Here is a 21,789-nt window from a genome sequence, read left to right as displayed (position 1 = left end):
TATCCTAGAAAATGACTGAAATTAGTATTTTAAAATGTTATGTCAGGGTATGTCACATTTATTGAAATGTGACACACTGAATAGGGTGTCTGGCTGAAATGATTGGCTGTAACAGTGTAATAAGTTGAAAGGTGCCTATTCTAGTATGAACATGCTTCATCCATTAAATTATACCCATATTCTGAATCTGTGCTTAGTTATTTGAATTTAGACTTAATTTGTAAGCTGATTTCAGACAAAAGATCTAGCTAGCTGAGCCTCCTTATCTGGGAGAAATTTGAGGGATAGGCCATTTTAATGCATCAATAAACAGATAACTTCTCAGTTCCCACTTGGGACTTAACTGACAGAACTGACAGTCTTTGGTTGTCTGAGCCCTGGCTCTATTACTAATCATGACTCAGGATGCTAATTGCCTGTCTTGAATCATTTTACAGGAGCAAAACAAGAGGAAATTGGCTTGATTTAAGGGAAGAGAAACTTTGATTAGACACAGCATGTATGATGAAACACTAGAAATAGACTGTCAAGGGAGAATGTGAAATCGGTCCGTCAGTTAGCATCAGTAATGACTAAGTCACCAACTTTCTAAGATTTTTGGAAACCTGCCTAGGATGCTAGGGTGGGAGTAGATGCTTTCCTAAGGCCCTTTTCATCTGTAGATCTTTATCTCCTAGTATTCTCAGAAAGACTATATTCTGTGATGATAATAATAAAATCCAGTATGTATATGTGTGGAGAGAGAGAGATAATGGGAACATTGGTATCTCAAAGTACTTTGTCTTTACAAAAGCAAAAACTTATTTTCTATTCAGGACTGACAGTATAGATAGTACTCAAAAATACTAGATGCCTTATAAGCCTTAGGAAAATACTCCTTCAGTAAAGTACTTGTCACAACATTTAAGGAAATGTGACACTAATAATAATTTGTTTAGATAGAGTCGTTGGGTCCAAGCCCTCAACTGATGAATTGAAGGAGACATTCATTGGTAGTACGTTGTATACCATGGAGGATTACATGACTTGGTAGGATCACAGAGAAGAGATAAATATCACTGGAAGAAATATTGTCTAAGATATAAAAGGCATCTTTTAGTGAGTATTGACTCTGGGCTCAAACATAGGACTGGTTGTGAGGGGGAGTAGGACCTGGCAGTGTGGCGTTCTGTTGTACATGGGGTCACTATGAATCGAAACCAACTCGACAGCACCTTAACTTTCATGAGCAGCTAAATTATTCTTGACCTGTTTTAATTTAGTATGAGGAATTGTATTAAATAAACCATATTACAGTCTCAATTAAGGGGCTGCCACATTAAAGCAGAAAGGAAAATCTGTTTTCCATCAGTTAGAACACAAAGCAGATCTGTGTAGCTCTATGTTATCCTATAGTGTGTTAATCAGATACAAGGTGTGACAGAAGCCAGTGACAAAGAGTTTTCCTGATAGTGAACAGACTCAGATAATAGGCTGGTTAATCATAATGTTTCAGTGATTAAGTAGTAAACAAAATGATATGGGACTTCAAAAAGGGTCACATATTTCATGTGAAATCAAATCGTAAGTTTTTTGTGACACTTTAGAATTTATGAAAACTGAGTGCTTAAGATCATAATGTAAGGAGCTGAAAAGAGAAGAAAATGAAAAACAATTCATGCTTTCTTTTTAAATACAATATACACTCAAATTTAAGACAAGGATACTTGGGTGTATGTGTCATGAAAAGAAGTATTTCAAAAATGAAAACGCAAGAGCATTCCTAGAATATTTCTGCATTAACTCGATAGATTTTAACGGCAGTCTTGGCTATAGTTGTACTGAGACCGCTCTAAATTCTCATAAATATCTCCTGGATATATGGGGGTGGGGGTATATTAGATGAGAGTAGAGGTCTTAGGAGATCTTGGAGGAAATTGATAGTAATTGATGTCTTAGGTTGCTAGTGCTGCTGTAACGGAAATACCAAAAGGAGGTGGTTTAAACCAACAAATTTATTTTCTCTCAATTTGAGAAGCTAGAAGTCTAGATTCAGAGCACTAATTGTAGGGGAAGCTTCGCTCTCTGTGGGTTCTGAGGAAAGATCTTTGTCTCTTTTAGCTTTTGTTCCTTGGTTCCTGGGCAGTCTTCATGTGACATCTATCTTCCTGTTTGTCCCTGCCTGTTTTTGTGCCTAGTCTGCTCTTTTTCCATCTCAAGAGTGATTAGATTGAAAACACACCTTGCATGGGTGTGGCCTTATTAACATAGAAAAAAAAACAAACTGGGATTGCATCCGCAGGTTAGAGGTCAGGATTCCAACACATATTTTGGATTCCATAGCAATTGGAATATGAATTTATTTTTAAAATGCTTGAGACTGCATATTAATTTAGAGATGTTATCTGAGTTTTTAAAAGCAATTCCCTATACTGCCATTCCCTTTTTCAGTTATTTGGGATAATTATTTCATTGTCCTTAAGAAATAATGGTATTAAGCTTAGATTTTTATTTTTAGAATGTTAGAGCTTGTGTAAATCTTAGATTAGTTTTATCTTATAAATAAAGACTGTGAGGCCAGGAGAGATGAAAATACCTTAAGAAGGTTACATACTTCAGTTAGTAATAGAGCTGTATCCAGAACCCAGGTCCTCTAACTCCTAATCCAATGTTCTTTATACAGTACTGTGGCATAGTGGACTATGTGTTGGGCTGCTAACCAACAAGGTCAACACTTCAAATCCACCACCTTCTTTAAGGGAGAAAGATGAAGCTAAGCTCTCTGCTCCCGTAAAGGTTTACAGTCTCAGAATACCTATACAGGGTCACTGTGAGTCAGAACCATCTCAGTGGCATACACCCACCACCACCATACCATCTGGAGTGCTGATGGTTCTGTAGGATAAGCACTAAACTGTTAACCACAGTTCAAACCCATCAGCTGGTTCATAGAGGAAAGAAGAGGTTTTCTGCCCCAGTGATAATGTGCAGCCTGGTCATTCTGAGTGGGAACTAAGTCAGTGGCACCAAGCAAGGACAACATGCCATATTATAAGGAGCCCTGATGGTGCTGTGGGTTTGGTATTGGGCTGCTAACCGCAAGGTCAGCAGTTCAAAAAGATGAGACTCAGTCAAGTCTCTGGTGGTGGGGTTTTTTTTGTTGTTTAATACCATATTATAAGGAGTCCTGGTGGTGCAGTGGCTAAGGCACTTAGATACTAACCAAAAGGTCAGTGGTTCAGACTCATCACCTGCTCCCAGGAAAACCATGTGGCTGTCTGCTCCTGTAGATTTACAGTCTTGCAAACCACGGGCCCGTCCTCTGTATCAACTCCACAGCACTGGAGTTTGTTTTTTTGGTTTAATACCGTGATATTAATTCTATAAATTCACTCTGTGACATAAAGAAACTATGACTTTGCTATCACTATAAACATCCATTGAGGATCCCCAAAGTATGTACCCAAATACTGATCCACTGGCAGATGGGAAAGCCTTTACTGGTTTTCACCAAAATTGAAGGAAAAAAGTTGTGTGTGAGAGGGGGCAGAGGGGACAGAAAGAAAGAAAATATGTAAGGTTGTCAGCATGTTCTTTCTTAGGAAAGTATATCTTCATTTTGATATTTTTTTTCTAATGTTTTAGCCTTTTTTATTTTGTGAATCAAAAATTGTAGATAGCAATTGATTTGCTTTTTTAAAAAATGTTTTATTGTGAATTGAAGGTTTATAGACAAAATCATCAGTTTTGCATTCAACAAATCACACACTTTGTTTCATCTCAGTTATTGTAATCCAGCGTAGTGGTTAAGAAGTGGGCTGCGAACCTTAAGGTCAGCAGTTCGAAACTACCAGATGCCCCGCGGGAGAAAGATGAGGCTTTCTACTCCCGTAAAGATTTATACCCTCGGAAACCCTGTACAGGGTCGCTATGGGTCGGAACTGACTTGATGGCACTTAACAATAACAACAACAGACAAAATCATCAGTTTTGCATTCAACAAATCACACACTTAGTTTCATCTCAGTTATTGTAATCCCCTCCTTGCAATAACAGTTGTCCTGCTTCCTCCCTATGGTCCCTATTTCCATTGCACTCACCTTCCCATCCCTTCTCAGCCTTATCCTTAGGTAAATGTCCTTTTGATTTTGAATGATTGACAACATTCCATAGTGAGCATACCTTACTAGTGTTGTTGTCCCCCTCCTGTGTACCTATTACCTATTGCTTGGATGAAAGCTGGCCTACAAGGCTGAGGTCCTTTCTAGAATGAAGGGTAGTTGAGGGCTATAGTCTCAGGTTCTTCTAGTCTCTTTCTGACCAGTAAGCCTGGACTTTTTTTTTTTTTTTTATAAATAATTTTGCTCTAAACAGCAACCTGTATGAATCTTGAAAACATGTTAGGTGAAAGAAGTCAGTCAGTTACAAAAGACCATTATTATGCATAGGAAAGTTCAGAATAGGAAAATTCAAAACCAAACTTAAGCAGTAGAGTTAATTCCAACTCATAGTGTGACCCTGTAGGACAGAACTGAACTGCTCCTTAGGGTTTCTGAGACTGTGAATCTTTACAGGAGCAGACAGACTCATCTCTCTCCGAGAGTGGCTGCTGGATTTGAACTGCTGCCTTCATTAATTATTGTTCTGCTGTTAAGTGTCATTGAGTCAATTCTGACTCATAGTGACCCTGTATAGGGTTTCCACAGAGCGGCTCGTGGATTTGAGCCTCTGACCTTGCTTGCTGTTCAAACTGACCTTGCAGTCCAGTGCTTATCCAAAAGCACCACACCAGGACTCCTTAATTAATTGTAGTGGGATTCAATAATCATTGTATGTTTTCAAACTCTAATTTTTAGTATCCTAAATCCTTAGTTTTATATAAAATAACATATTTTTTCTCATATTTGCTAAGGACTAGGCTGTTTTTTTAATCTGTTTTTTTCCCCAAAAGCTGAAAACACAAGTGTTGTGTTTTCATTGAAGCCCAGGAAACTCTTGTTCTGTGCCGTTGAGTAGATTCCAACTCATAGTGACTCTGTACAGGGAGTTCTGGTAAGGCACAGCAGGATAATACACTGGACTGGAAGGTCAGTGTGAACTACAAGATCAGCAGTTCAAACCACCAACCACCCCTTGAGAACCCTATACAGGGTCACTATGAGTTGGAACTGATTCAACAGCACCTAACAACAACAACAACAAATAGTTCCCAAGGAGCGGTTAATGAGTTTGAACTGTTGACCTTGAGTAAGCAGTCCAGTGCTTATCTTACAGTACCACACTAAAACTCTCCAGTAAATAATGGCAGTGATGGTTGTGAGTCAATTCCAACTCATAGCAACCCTACATAGGGTTTCCAAGGGTGTAAATCTTTATGGAAGCAGAAAGCCTCATCCTCGTGTGGACTGGCTGATGGATTCAAACCATTGAACTTGCAGTTATCAGCCCAGCTTATAATACACTGCACTACAATGTTCACATGTTAACCATTATGTTAGTCATATATATTAAAGCTCTTGTTTTGTGATGCAAGATTATTTAAAATCAGAATAAAATTATTTAGGAAAAAGAAAATAACAGTATAGTTTATATAATTGCTGCTATACTTTTTGGGCTTTTGATGTTTAAAAAAATGCACTGGTTCTATGGGCTAATTCAGTCATGAAATGATAGAAGAGGAAGGGGTAAAAAGTTTTTTGGAATTCAAATTAGATTAAGGGTATTCTTATACTTAGTGTTAGAGGCTTCGCTACCTTACTGCCTTAGAACACCAGCTTTTCCAAAATGTTAACAAGTCAAAGTTTTTGGTTTGTGTATTTGCAAATGTTAGATGGAGCAGGTAGTCTATTTTTTAAAATTCAGACTTGAATGTGTGGGCTTATTAATAAAAGAGTTGTTGTGAATTCATATGGTGATAAAAAGACGAGTTAGAAGAGCTATGTTTTGTGAAGGTCACAGCTTTATTACTTCATTTATTAGATGTATTTTTCGTTATTGTTAAATTACGAAAAGATCCTTACAAGAGAATGTAAGATGATAACTTCTTTTTTTTAATTATTATTTTTTAAGTGTTTATTGTGAATTATGTGATAACTTACATGGAGGAACATAAGCTTTACATTCATCCTATCTTATTTTGTTTCATTGCAATGATTACAATCCCCTCATCAAACAACCAAAGGGCACACCCCTGCAAGCTTGCCCCCTAGCTGTCCATACACAGCCCCTCTCCTTGTCTGAGTCCAGAGTCCCCAACTACTCCATCTCTCCGTGTCTTCATCTCTGCCTCCATCTCTGGCATCACTGCTTCTCTGTATAGAGTCTCACATTCTGCTCTTCTCCCTTGATGGTTCCAGGGACCTCCGCTCCTGGACTGCAGTGTCAACCCCTCCCCTCTTTTTGCTACAAAATGTCCACCTTTACATTTCCAACATTCACAGTCCATCCTGATAGCAATTATTCACTATTGAACCACAAGAGTCTCCTATCATCAGCCCCATCTCCTTTCATCAACCCTCCCATCCAGACAGGTTGGAAACCACTCTGAGATTCTACCTTCCCCCACACCATCTGGAACTAGGCTCCCTCTTGAAAGCTTGTAAGCCAGTCACTTCTTGCCTTTGTAGCCCCCTATTTTGGGTAGCCAATGTCTAAGTTGCCCAACCCTGTCAACCCTGTGTATCAAGGCGGTAGGAATGATCCTCTCTGTAAAGATTTGTTCCCTCTTTTGAGCTTACTGTATCCATAAGTATAGGTCAAGTATGATAACTTCTTGAGTAAGCAGGAATTTTTTTTTTTTTGTACAGAGCATCACTTCACTGGGCTAAATACATTTTATGGATATGTTTTAAGTTTTGTGTGTGTTTTTTTCACTTAGCTCTGTAACATTTCACAGGTACTGGTAAGTTACTAATTTTATTCTTAGTGGAAAAGCAAACCCCAGGTTTCACATGCTTTAGGCACTTAACTGAATTTTAATTCTTATTCTCCCATTAAGAATCCATTTACTTTTCACTTAAATTATAATAAAACAAGCAGATCATGTGTCCTTCTGCCATCTTCCTTGAATTACCTCTTTATTCAAATGATCAGATTTTTAGTTTTTCTACCACGGTGAAACATTAGGTTTATGCTTCTCATTGTGTGAAACAATCCACTATTTTTTAAATGGAGCAATAACACTAAAATTTGTTCCAGTATTTAATGGAGAATTTATGGAATTTACTGTAAAGCATATTCTTATGGAATTTTTTGGTGGTATGACCTATAACTAGCTTTTTTTAATGAAAAAAGTCAGTTGGTATAGAAAATTTTTTGCCCAAAATACCATTTACTTTTTGTTTGTGTATTACATTTTATGTCTCAGTGGATAATAAGTCCATCTTTTTACTGTAAGTTATGTGATTGGTTCTTTAAAGATGATTTAGCCACTTCTTACATGGCAGTAACATCTTTATGCAGTTAATTTTAATTGAGCACCTATGTTGTTAAATGCTGTTGAGTCTGTTTTGACTCATAGTGATCCTGAGTAGGGTTTCCAAGGAGCAAGTGATGGGTTTGAACCACTGACCTTGCAGTTAGCAGTCCAGTGCTTATCCTATAGTGTAATACCAGAATTCCTGATAGGGCCATAAATGATATCAGAAATATAATTGTGTAATCATATTAATCTAAAGAAGTCCCCTGTTATTTTTAGCATTTACTCTTAATTACTTTGGAGTTCATCACAATGCCTATATTACATGAATAGGCACAACTTAGCATTTTATTGAATTTTGGAAATCCAAAGTAAACCTGCAAAACCTATAGCCAACAGAACCACTTATAATGTTTTTTTCTTATTATTTTTTCAACTCCCTCTTTACTCAACACCCTCCTAAGTGGGGACAGGTCAGAGAGAGCATAATAGAGGAATTTCAGAGCTGCAAGTTGACCTATTAATTATTGTCGAGTAGGTTCCGAATCATAGTGACATAGTGACCCTGTATAGGGTTTCCGAGGAGTGACTGGTGGGTGTGAACCTCCATCCTTGAGGCTGTCCTATAATACCACACCAGGACTCCATCGAATCACTAGGACTACATAAATACTATCTACAAGTATATGCCATTTGGATTTATTATTAATGTATGAACAAAAACATTGTAGATGTAACTTAGAGTAAATCATCTCCAGTGGTTTAAATATTGAAATTGATCAGTTGAATAATAGATTCTTATTATTTATAAAGCAAAATATAATAGTGATGCTTATGATAGCTCTTAGTTTTATTAAAAACATTTAATTTTAAATAATCATATTAGGACATAAATTGACTACTAATAGGATTAGTAATAGCTAGCCATTAATAAAGAAGGAAATCTTATTAATTTGTTGACAGATTTGGCATTAGTAGTAAGTACCATTGTTGTTTTAGGTTCATCGAGTTGGTTCCAACTTAACGACCCTGTATAGGGTTTCTGAGGAGTATCTGGTAGATTTGAACTGCCGACCTTAAAGTTCAAACCAACCGTGTAGTCTGGTGCTTATCCTATAGTGCCACGTCAGGACTACAGCAGTACCATAGCCAGAAAATATTTTCCACCTCTACCAACCTCAGTTGAAATGGGGCATCTGTATATTTTCACACACACTGTAGAGTCTACAATCCGATCGCTAGATGGCACTGCTAAAAAATGTATTGGCTTTTAACAACAAAGTACTAATAGTTATATTTATTATAAAATTTTTGTTTTTTCTTATATTCATTCTGTGGTGGGTTGTTTGTTTGTTTTACTTGATTCTCAGCTTTAAAAATGCGCAACATTTGACTAAAATACATATTTGGGTTGCCTCTTAATTTATATGCTCCTCTTGTCCACTAGGGGGCAGTGCTGTTGCCCAGTTCCCCTCCAATTCCTTTTGCAACCAGTTAGCCGGTTGTCATCCGGCTTCTAACCAACAGTTCCAAGCCCTGGTAGTCGCCAAGTAGATTGCAGTGCATAGTGAGTCCAGGTGCGCCAGAGTAGGTTTATTGTGCTCTCCTGGGTTTTAAATGACCACGTTTTCCGAGGTAGATCGACAGTGCTTTCTTCAGAGGCATCTCTGAATGGATATGGCAGGAGTTTAAAGAATCCAAGCTTGGTGGCTTCATACAATAAGCGCTGGACTATGAACCACATGGAGTCCTGTTGTGGCACTGTAGGATAATGCACTGGACTGCAAGGTCGGTTTGAACTGCAAGGTCAGCGGGTCACACCCAGCAGCCACTCCTCGGAAACCCTATACAGGGTTGCTGTGGGTTGGAACCAACTTGATGACAGGTAAGAACAACAATGAACCACAAGTTCAGTGATTCGAGTTCACCAGCCCCTCCATGGGAGAAAGATGAGGCTTTGTGCTCCCACAGAGATTTATAGCCACGGACATCCTTTACAGGATCACTGTGGATCCGACTCAGCACTTAACAACAGGGATAGGATGGAGTCATGGTGTGGCACTATAGGATAAGCACTGGACTGCTAACCATAATGTTGTTGGTTCAGTCTCACTAGTTGCTCCTTGGGAACCTTATATAGAGTCACTATGAGTCAAATGTGACTCAACAGCACTTAACATCAACAGGCATAGGATGGAATTCTGGTGTGACAATATAGGATAAGCACCAGATTGCTAATGGCAAGGTCAAGCCAGTCGCTCCTTGGAAACCCTTTACAGGCTTGCAATGAGTCAGTGGCACTTATCAACAACAAAAGGATAGGATTAGGACTCCCGATAGCCCTGCAGGATAAACACTGGACTGTTAACCGCAAGGTCAGCAGTACAAACCTGCCAGTCACTCCTTGGGAGATAGCTGAGGCTGTCTGCTCCTATAAAGATTTACAGCCGCAGAAATCCTTTTCAAGGTCGCTGGGAGTCACAGACTTGATAGCAGTGGGTTTTGGATTAGGGAGAGGATGACAAATAAAATGCATCTACTTCTTTTTTCATCTTTGCCATTGTTTCCACTGTCCATTAATTGTTAAGTGTATACAGCTGTCAGAAATAGCCACAACCTAGAGAGGGAAGTTCAGAGACGTTCAGCTGCAGTTTATAGTAACTTGTTTATTTGTTCAAAAACAGTCACCAAGAAGCCACATTCTTTCTCCTCAGGTGTTCATGGTCAAAGCAGAGTTAAAAACATTAAAACAAATAATTATGTACCTAAATAAAATCATTGTTTTGTGATTAGAACACAATTGAACTCAATTCTGATACTTGTTTTTATTATAATCAATTTAAGTAGTAAAGAGAAATACTTTAATACTGCATTTTATCCTCCTGAAACTTGTTATTGAAACAAAAAGATACAGCAGATGTGCTTTTAATGGTAACCACCTGTCATTAGTACCATTCGTAATTATAGCCTTAAGAACATTTTTGAAAATCTGATTGCTTATATAAATTTTGGTAACATTTAAATAAAAAAAGAATCTGTGAAATTTTAACTTTTCCAATGCTTACCATTGTCATTAATGATTTGTAACACAAGAGTCTTGTGTATTTAATTGCTCTTTACTTACTGGTAATTTTATAAGGTAATTCTCAACAGATGCTTTAATGTTTCCCCGACCTAAAGAAAGAGTCCCAAAATTCTCTAGACTTCTATCCAAGTGACAAGAAAGTTCTTTCGTAAGCTTATAAAATAGTTCACAATTTGTTTTCAATAGGAATATGATGAAGAATGGGCTAAGAAAATTCAGAGTGAAAAGTTTCGTTGGCATAACTCTCAGTGGCTGGAGATGGTAGAGAGTCGTCAGATGGATGAGAGTGAGCAGTACTTATATGGTGATGATCGAATTGAGCCATACATTCATGAAGGAGATATTCTTGAAAGACCTGACCTTTTCTACAACTCAGGTAAGATGATAATCAAAGCATAAATAAACAATTGTGTGTTATATATAGATAGGGATTTGGGCCTGCCAAACTTGCTCATTCCTAAGCTTTGTAAGGACTTCTGTTAGTATATAAATGGTCTTCTGGTAATGATTTCAGATGTAACATCTATACATACCAGGCAAACCTATTAACCCACAATTATTTTTTTTTCTGATTTAGTCTCTTTGATGTGGTCTCTATAAAAAAAAGTATACCAGGAAAATTAATCACTCTTAGAATGTTATTATTTTCCAGAATGTATAACTTAAACTGACATCTTCAAGATTTGGGATTCTGTTTGAAAATAGTAGTTATTTTTTATTCTTCCTTTATTAAATTTATAACTTAATAACTTTTTTGTTTTGTCCTCTAATGGATTTAATCTTAACAACTTAATTTGTCATGATTTTGCTGCTAAACTCTATTTGATGACTATTGGAAAAATTTAGAAACTTAATAGTGACAATTTTTTCTAAATTCTGCCAGTGTTTTCAAAATAAAATTTAATTTTTACGTATATAACCTTATTTATTCTACCATACTGCTTTTTTTCCAGGGATAGGTTTGGCACAAAGATTGGTAAATTTTTGCATATTCTTACTTTTAATGCATTGCACTGTTGCCAATATTAACATTACTTTATTGAAGTCGTTTAATTGAGCAAAGGAAGGAAAGGATTTCTATTAAAATCTGCAGCAGTTGTCAGATAGAAAGCATTAAAGTAATAATCGTGTATTATTAATGCTCACATTGTACTTTTTCCTACTATGTATTCATTCATTTGTTTTCATAATTGTGGATTGTACAAATATTGCTCAAATATTTCTATTTTTAAACTAATAGGAAATATATTTTTATATTTGATATACTTATTTGAATCATGGAAAATCGCTGCTATATTTTTAAATTAAATAGATTTCTTCCTTAACTGAGCTTTACAGTAGTTATGAAATACTGCTTTGTGTTTCAAACCAGATGGCGTAGATCATTAATTTCAACCAACCAGAATGTTTTAGTTCAGTAATGGCAAGCAGCTGTTCCTTACATATTCAGATATTCATGAGGTAAAATGATGTACAATATATATGATATGGATTATTTGGCTAGTAGGAGTCAGAATATTGTTGGGATCAAGTTTCCTGCTTTGAAGATTAAGAGCTACCTTTCAATGTGAATCAATCATAGTTTCATGACCAAGTAAAATTATTAAGCACATCAGTATTCAACCTTTTTATATAACTATAATTAGAATTTTAAAATAGATTTCTAAAAAGTTATTTTATACTTCCAAAGTTAATTCTGATAAAATTAACCTCTTTAAAAAATGAAAGTCAAATCTTTTTGGTTTTTTTGTCGTATTTTATAACTAAGATGCTTAACTAAAATACTTTTTTGGGGAAAATGGTATATACTTATGTATACCAAAATGTAAAGAATCTTTATGTGATGGAAAAAAATAACTAAGCATTTGTTAGGTAAAATCTTCTTATTGGATCCTTTCATGTTTTCTTTTGTTTATCCTTCATACTCTAGATATGAAGCCCTGGTGGTGTGGTGGGTTACGTTTTGGGCTGCTAACTACAAGGTCAGCAGTTCCAATCCACCAGCTGCTTCACAAGGGAAAGATGAGGCTTTCTGCTCGCATAAAGATTTACAGCCTCAGAAACCCTATACAGGGTCACTATGAGTCAGAACCGACTCCACGGTGCACTACCAGCAGCAGCAGCAGCCTAATGATGTGAGTGCTGCTGCTGGGTTTGTAGGATAAGCCTTGGACTGCTAAACAGAAGGTTGGCAGTTCAAATCCACCAGCCACTCTGTGGGAGAAAGATGAGATTTTCTGCTTCTGTAAAGACTGCAGCCTCGGAAATTCTATACAGGGTCACTATGAGTCAGAGGCAACATGACAGCACACAACATCAGCAGTAGACATTTGACAGTATAAATGACATTCTGTGAATTTAAAGTAGATTTTCTATATTGATTTTATTTTATGAATTATTTTACCAACTTCATGTTCCATGAATAGTTCACCTACTCAGTGAAGGTCTGTAACATCTCACGATATGCCTCATGGAATCTAGCTAACGTCAGCCTCTTTTCAGTTATTGTGCCCATTGATATTTTCAGAACTATTAGATAAATTTGTGTTACGATGGGTTTGAATGCTTGAGTCATCAGCATTAAGCATTCAGAGTCCTGGTGTGGCACTGTAGGATAAGCACTGAACTGCTAACCACAGGTTGGCAGTCCAAATCCACGAGCTACTCTTCAGAGTCAGAACTATGAGTCAGATCTGAGTTGCCAGCACCTAACAACAATGAAACATGAGGCTGATTCAATAAGAGTAGCATCCGTAGCTTTTCAGTGGAGAGGTAAAACTAAGTGACCCATCGTTCCCTTGATCTTTCACTATAAAATGAAATAGCATTTGGTGTTTCCTAGTCATTAAGATCAAGTCATCAATCAAAATGTATCTGTTTCTCTTACTTTTTTGAAAAAAGAAAAATCTTAGTATTGTCGTGAAATGAAAATCTAGCATCTTCTTTAGTTACATTTGTTTATTTCTGCTGTTGTTGTTAACTGCCGTCAAGTCAGTTCTGACTCATAGCAACCCTGTATAGGGTTTCCAAGGAACAGCTGGTGAATTTGAACCACTAACCTTGTGGTTCAAACTGACCTTGCAGCCTAGTACTTATCCTACAGTGCCACACCAGGACTGCAGTTTATTTCTAAAATATAAAATTATTGTGGATTGTTGTTTTTGTTGTTGTCACCAAGTTGGTTCTGATGTATAATGATCCTGTATAGGGTTTCCAAGGATTGGCTGGTGGGTTTGAACTGTTGACCTTGCAGTTAGCAGTCCAACTTAACTTCATTGGCTCTGTGGGGTAAGCACTGGACCACAAGGTCAGCTTGAACCACAAGGTGAGTGGTCCAAACTTACCAGCCACTCCTCGGAAACCCTATACAAGGTTGCTGTGAGTCAGAAACAACTTGATGGCACTTAACAACAACCAACAATGTGAAAATTCAGCTGTTGGTTTTAGTACTTGATAACCAGTAACCACTTGCCATCAGGTGCACTCCAACTCATGCTGACCCCATGCGTGTCAGAGTATAACTGTGCGCTATAAAGTTTTCAATTTTTTGGAAGGAGATCACTAGGTCTTTCTTCCAAGGTATCGCTGGATGGGCTTAAACATCCAACAACCTTTCAGTTAGTGGTTGAGCGTGTTAACCATTTGTACCACCCAGGGACTCTTCTGTTACCCATAGAGAAAGTATAATTTATAAAGTTGTAGTGTTATTTCTGGTATGGTGCTGTGGGTTAATGTGCTGGAGTGCAATGTCGGTGTGAACTACAAGGTTGGCGTTCAAGCTCACCAGCCGCTCCTCAGAAACCCTATACGGGGTCGCTATGAATCTGTTACCGATTCAATGGCACTAAACAACAGCAATATCGTTATTTCCAAATGACTTTTTACTTTTCTTAGTTTTCATAATTTGTAGTGAATCTTATTTTTGACATGTGAATATAATTCTAGAATAAGAAACTAAAAATCTTTCTGTTTCCGGATCATTGTAAAACCATAGCTTTCACTTATCTGTTTCTGTAATGAGCCTTTTCAGGTATAATCAAATAAGTTATGATTTATTACTTCAGTCATTTCTTTTGCTCATTTTCTCCATTATTGACAGTTAAAATGGGTATTTAAAAAATTTGTGGGAAATGTACATTATGAAAAAACCATGAATGGATTTCAATTATTTATTGTTATTGTTGCACCAGAATAAATCCATACAGTGTGGCGATATAGGATAAGCGTTGATCTACTAACCACAAGGTCAGTGGTTCAAACCCACCACCCCCTCCTCGGAAACCCTATGCAGAGTCACTATGAGTTGGAACCAACTTGACAGCACTAAGCAACAACAACAACAAACTTGTTATAACATCAGAACAGTATCTAGTTTGAAGCACTAAGAAGAATAAGATATCAGTTTGAAAAGAGCCTCAGTCAGAATAACATGAATTCTGCTAAAATTAAAGCAATAACAGACATCAAGTTTGTGGTGAAGCTTGGTTAGAAGAATGGCAAAATCACTGATGTTTTTCAAAAAGTTTATGGGGTCAGTGCCACCCAAAAATGATTACTGTTGACCATCCACATCAGTTATCAAGGAAACAATCTTATTCAGGCCCTAATTAAAGAAGACCAACGATTAACAGCAGAAACAGTAGCCGCCAACACCATAGGCATCTCAGTTGGTTCAGATTACTCAATTCTGACTGAAAAATTAAAGTTGAGCAAATATTCTGCTTGATGGGTGTCAAAACATCCACTCAGTGTTGTGCCCAGATTAGCTGCAGACAAGAGCAGAACTTTCAGTAGAAAATTTAAACCAGTGGGATCAAGATCCAGAAACATTTCTTAGAAGAATTGTAACAGATGAAATATGTTGGTTTTCTGGAGGACCAAAGCATGATAACATCTACTTATTATGCGAGTGTTTTGAGACAGTTAGCCAGAGCAACAGCAGAAAACCACCAGGGAAAGCTTCACCCAAGTCCTCCACCACAGCAATGCTCCTGCTCATTCCTCTCACCAAAAGGGACAGTTCTTCAAGAGTTTCAACAGAAACCCATCCAGCACCCACCTTACAGTTCTGATTTGGTTCCTTCTGATATTTTTTACTTTCCGACTCAATGGCACTTAACAACAGATCTTAAAAAAAATCTCTAAAGGACACCCATTTTTCTTCAGTTAATAATGCAAAAAGAAAGATTGCATTAACATTGTTAAACTCCTAGGAACTTCAGTTCTTTAGGGATGGATTCAATGGCTGGTATGATCACATACTGACCTTGATGGAGCTAATGTTGAGAAATAAAATTTATATTTTTCATTTTTATCTTTTCATTGCCTTTTCCATTGTTGTTGTTGTTGTTAAGTGCCGTCGAGTCGGTTCCGACCCATAGCGACCCTGTACAGGGTTTCCGAGGGTGTAAATCTTTACGGGAGTAGAAAGCCTCATCTTTCTCCCGCGGAGTGGCTGGTAGTTTCGAACCGCTAACCTTAAGGTTCGCAGCCCGATTCGTAACCACTACGCTATGAGCTTTTTAAAATCCCCTCATATTTTCTTCTATAACATCACAATTTCACTTTAGCTAGTTCTTTAGCAATCCCATATGGTTTGTTTTGACTTTCAGAAATTAACACAGAATTTACTACAGTAATAATATATACGATTGTGTTGAGTTTTTGCATATTTTACTTTTATCCATATCATTACAAACTAGTTCTTACCTGGTTTTCAGAAATCAAAAGTTGGTCAGTTGCCTGTGATGACAATTAAATTTGTTTTATTTCATTCCTGTTACAATTCATAGCCTATTTGTTCCTAGACATCTTTGTCACTGTTACTTGGAGGTTCTCAGAAAGACGTTGTGTATAACTGTGGTCTAAACAATTTAATAACCTAGATGTGTAATGCTTTACAGCTTACAAAATGCTCTGGTACATATCATCTCTGTCCTCTGTTCTCTGTCCGGTTTGCATGTCACATGAAATAGTTTGATTTCTTATTGCTATCTTTAAAACTACAGTTTAGAGTAAGAGCTTGAAAAGGACACTCTTGGATTTATCTGGATTTTGTAGTCTAGAATACATGCTTCCTCTTTTTACTATTACTATAAAAGTTCTGATATGATTGGATAAGCTCTGGACTGCTAAACACAAGGTTGGCTGTTCAAATCCACCAGTAGCTCCATAGGAGAAAGATGAGGCTTTTCTGTTCCCATAAAGATTTACAAATTTGGAAAGACTATATAGAGTCACTATGAGTTGGAATTAACTCAGTGGCTGTGAATTTATGTTTTTGGTTTCTATGAAAGAATTTATTTTGGACACATGAGTATTTCCAAAGTTGAAGTACTTGAAATGGGACTTTAGTAGAACTCTCATACTTCATTGTAGTAGGGAAAGATTGTTTATAATGCAAGAGCTGCCTAACTTTTGCCAGGCCATTAAAAGGAACCATAGAGCTGCACACTAGAAACTGCGGTTTACTGAAGGATGTCAGTGTCCTAGGATAATTAAAAATGAACTTCAAAAGTATAAATAATTTATTCTTCTATCATGTTATTAAACTGACATCTTCTGGATGTATAAAATTTTTGGTTATATCTTTAAACTCAAAAATTTTAGTCTGATTTCTATTTGATAAGCTCCTAGTTTGTAGTTCCCTGTATACCACATATTCATTGTTCCCTTTGAAGACAGTTGGAGATCCAAATTGAAACAATGTGAGAATTTGCTCACAGCTTTTCATTTTATTTCTTCCTAATCTGGTTCACTTCAGTAGGTCATGTTTCATGTAATATGAATAATTTTAACATCACTTGGATATCTTTTTATTTGGTTGTATTTATAGCTGAAATATTTCTGAGTGTTAAACTCTTTCATTCTACTAGCATGTTGAATACCTTTACATTCATTTCCAAAGCATTATACATTTAATTTTGGCATTCTGCTTAGCTTTGTTCCTCTAAAATTGGAAGGTTTCTTAAATCCTGATCCTCAGTTATTTGGTTTTAATTTAGCAAAAGAATTTGTTGATTTTTGTGGTCTTAACCTTGTTCGTTTTAGCCACACATTCACAGAATCTTAGATCCATATAATTCCCCCGCCCCCCCCCCCAAAGCTGCTTAATTCTCAGTCTATGGTATTTGGGCAGTTCCCATAATTTCATTTTTTATAATTTTTCTGTGTTTAGCTATAAAATAGGATCTATAAAATTACGCTATGGGTCGGACCCGACTCGATGACACTTAACAACAACAACAACAACATAAAATTATAGAATCTTTGCTTTTTAAAGTACTCCAAAAACCATATAGGGGCCATGTCTGACTTCCCCTGGCTTCACAAGGAGGAAAGAGAATCAAACTAAAAATCAGCCCAAGGCCAGTTCCTATGAAGCACTGGTCAGACACACCTCCAACCTATAGCCTTTTTCACCCCATTCTGACACTGACCATCCCTCCCACCATATCTGGGTTTGATAATCTATTTCAATGGCCATACAGAATACTCAACGATTAGGGAATTTACTAGGGAAGTGAATAGGGTACAATTCAGAAACAACTCAGGATGCAGTAGTTCTCCAGTTAGGAATGCCTCACTCTTATCTTCAGCCTCTCAGTCATGTGGCCCTGTGACCTCTGCCCTGCTCAGACAAGTGTTACCAAGCCCCTTTAGTCCATCTGGAAAATTTCCCAAGGGTACATCCTGCAAGCCAGCCTCCTGCCCATAGATACTCAGCTTTACTCAGTCCATGGGCCTAGGTTCCTGCAGCTGTTCTAAGACCCCACCTCTGCCACCCGCCTCTGCTCTCACTGCTTTTCTAGGTAGGGCTCTCACACTCTACTCATGCTCTTCTTTCTTGATGCTTCTGAGATCATCTGTCCCTGCTTCCAAGAGGGCTCCTTTTAAACTTATCAGGATTGCAAAACTAACCAATACCAGCCTCAAGAGTCATGTACACCTTATTTGCATGGTCCATCCCAGTCACTGGAGTCCTGATGTGGTGCTGTAGGATAAGCACTGAACTGAAAGGTCAGTTTGAACCACAAGGATAACAGTTCAAACTCATCATCTGCTTCTTGGAAACCTATACTGTGAGTTAGAACTGATTCAACAGAACTCAACAACAACAACAACACATTCATTTGGTGAGAATTAAGAAGACATTAGCTAGAAAAGCCATATCAAGTAAACCCAAGGTACCACAACTACATAAAAATTGGACTATGACAGTGAACAGTAAAGCTCTCAAGTATTTTAAGTTTAATGAACAAATATCTTCTCTACATTTCAGTAATTAAATAATACAAGTCATTATATGATACGTAACAAATATATACATGTAACAAATAATACAGGCAGTTTTATGGAGACATAAAAACCTCACATTTTCATTTGCCAATCTATTACTTTGTTTTACCATTCGCTGAAGTTTTAGTACCCTTACTCCCCAGATTCATTATTTAAGTATTACCTATCTTTCAAATCTCAAATCAAAGTACACCCGTGCCACCTCTGCCCCCTCCCTAGCCTGCAAATAGAGGTTTTCTAACATCTACAGAGCACAGTAATTCCTCCATAGCTTTTATTGCCTCCACCTCTCATTCCATCACTGATGCATCATTCATCAGTGAATTCTACTGTTTAACTTCATCTTAGGTGTTTGCCTTACCATCTTTCACTTAAAGTTTTAAAAATAAGATTATGCATTATAATTTTTATATTCCCATAGGACCTTGCATAATATTGTACGTGTCCTAGGTACAAATGATCATTTGGTGACTGAACACTTTGCCTACGATGTGCCAAATTTGTAGATAATGTGGAGAATGTAGCCTAGTCAGCATTTATCTTGAGGTCATTCAACAATCCAGCATACTATTAGAAAAGCAAATCTTAAAAGGCATCAATATAGTTATTACAAAAGCCATAAACTAAAATATATTTGCTTTATGCATAGGATGGTACCCTGAAACCATCACTTAGACATTTTTTTTCCAGATTCTTTTATCCTTAGTTTTTATATAATTCTACCCAAAATTAGTTATCTGGATAGTTAGACTGGAGCAAAAGAGAAACTAGTATTTGGCAAATCCCGCTTTTATTGCTAACTTTGTTGTAGTAAGGGTCAGGATGAATCCAATTCCCACCTGAAGATGGATCCAGTCCTCACTTTCCCATTGCTAGCAGCTCCAGGAGGCGCTCTCTCTTCCCTGGCCACCAGGCCCTGGACCAGTGAGTTCCAGCCACAAGTAAAGAGTTCTGTAGGATACCCTGCACTTCATACCAGCTAGCGCCAAGCCTAGAGCTTTCCTCTAACCACCCTCTCAGGATACCAGGCACAAGTTTGGGAGTCTCTAGCCCCCTAGTGTCTGACCCTATGGGCCCTATAATTCCATGGAACATCTCTCAGAATTCACTAAGAATATTTATACTTGCAATTACCCATTTATTATAACCAGAAAGGATACAACTGAATAGATGCACAGGGCAGAGTTTGGGAGGAGCCCAAGTTTTCCGTTGTCCCCTGGCATGCGCCACCTTCCCAAGAATACACTCTCTCTGCAATCCAGGAATCCCCAAGAACTTCTTTGTTCAGGTCCTTTTATTGGCTTTATTGCATAGTCACACTTGGTACCTCATTGTAGACATGATTGATTGAACATTAGATATGCCTGATTGACTAAATCATCCCTACCTGGCCTTCTGTGGTTATTTGTCCAGCTAACATCTTTGTGGCTCTCACTCATTTGCTTGCATGTAAGTGCTGCCTGACTGCTTTAGAAGAAAAGGACAACTTCACTGCTGGGAAATTCCACAAGCCATCCTTTAGGAACCAGAGACAAAGGCCAAATCAAGTTCTTTATATCACAAGCTCTAGAATCAGCAATAGTGATAACAAAGAATTAGATTTAGGGAAAAAAAAAACACTGTATAAGTAAAGAAAAAGAACTCAAAAAGAATAGTAATAATGCCATTTGACTTAGCTAGCAGGTATAATAGCCCTAGGGAATGATTACATGGTAATTGATGTTTATAATGAAAATCAGTCATCAATTAAGTACTTAAAGTATATTTAACCAAAACCAAACCCACTGCCACTGAGTACATTCCAACTCATAGTGACCATATCCAAGACTGTAAAATTTCACTGTTATTGTTGTTGGTGTGAGTCATGGAGTAGATTCCAATGTGTAGTGACTTTTTATGTCCTCAGAGGGTTTCCTAGGCTTTAATCTTCCAGTTCTTTTCTCCCTCAGAGTCACTGGGTGGGTTCCCATCTCCAACTTTTCAGTTAACAGCAGAGTGTTTAGCTTGTGACACTGGGGCTACTGGTGGTGGTGGGTGGTGGTTGTGTGCCGTCAAATTGGTTTTGACTCATAGTTATCCTCTATATGATGTCCAAGGCTATAAATCTTTATGGGACCAGAATGCCGCAGCTTTCTCCCTTGGAGTGTCTGGTAGACTTGAACTGCTGATTTTGCAGTTAGCAGCCCAACACATAACCTTCTACGCTACCAAGGCTCTTTCCAGGGTTTCTACAACGTGTAAAATATATCTACAAAGATTTCTAACATAATTGTGTGTGTTTTAACGTTCACTTATTTAGAAATTTCCTTATTTGGAATATTGAATTCCCTGATCATGCTACAAAAATGAATGTATCTAATTATAATATGTAGGACAGACTAGTTTAGTTCTTTACCAATAGCACTCCATTTACTGCTCTCTAATGTTTGCTGTTTCCTTAGCCTGGACCATTCTTACTGTCCCCACCTCCTCTCATCCTCTTATCTTTTTCTGTATCTTTTTTTCTCCTCAAAACTCCTAAGGTCCTGGAAAGGAGATACTATTTTACTCTTCTCTGTATCTAGCATCGTACCTTGCACATAATAGATGGTCTGAAAATGTGTGTTGAATTGTTGTGCTCAGTTGAGGTACAAAGAAACACTTATGTGCCTGTGGTCTTCTGTTCAGACTACAAGCAAGAATATCATGTCGAGCTACTGTGTTTTTTTTTTCCAAATTAAATATAGAGGTTATTTTCTATTGTATTACTTGTTGGGTGGTCTTCTTTCCATTCCTTACAAATTGCCTTCACTTTTTAACATTTCCTTCTCCCTAGATGGATTAATTGCCTCTGAAGGAGCCATAAGTCCAGATTTCTTCAATGAGTTTCACCTTCAAAATGGAGATGTAGTGGGACAGCATTCATTTCCTACCAGGTAAACAGTTTTCCAAGAAAAATCTGATGTATGGTATTTAGGAAAATACCATTTCCCTTGTTTTTGAAGAGCTGGAATTCCCTTTATCCCTCATT

The 21,789-nt window shown here is 37.4% G+C and overlaps 1 protein-coding gene across 2 annotated transcripts in view; it reads left to right on the top strand.

Annotated features, from left to right (window-relative positions):
• Positions 1-21,789, top strand: part of KIFAP3 (kinesin-associated protein 3) — a 239,440-nt gene that overhangs the window by 176,481 nt on the left and 41,170 nt on the right. For both annotated transcript variants that reach the window (XM_006872636.1, XM_006872635.1), the window contains 2 exons: positions 10,668-10,857; positions 21,595-21,694. In XM_006872636.1, coding sequence (XP_006872698.1) covers positions 10,668-10,857; positions 21,595-21,694 — 290 coding nt within the window. The remainder of the gene's footprint in view (positions 1-10,667; positions 10,858-21,594; positions 21,695-21,789) is intronic.

Source organism: Chrysochloris asiatica, unplaced genomic scaffold (genome assembly GCF_000296735.1).
Source record: "Chrysochloris asiatica unplaced genomic scaffold, ChrAsi1.0 scaffold00207, whole genome shotgun sequence".
Taxonomy (NCBI): domain Eukaryota; kingdom Metazoa; phylum Chordata; class Mammalia; order Afrosoricida; family Chrysochloridae; genus Chrysochloris; species Chrysochloris asiatica.
This window is presented reverse-complemented; position numbering and strand designations above follow the sequence as displayed.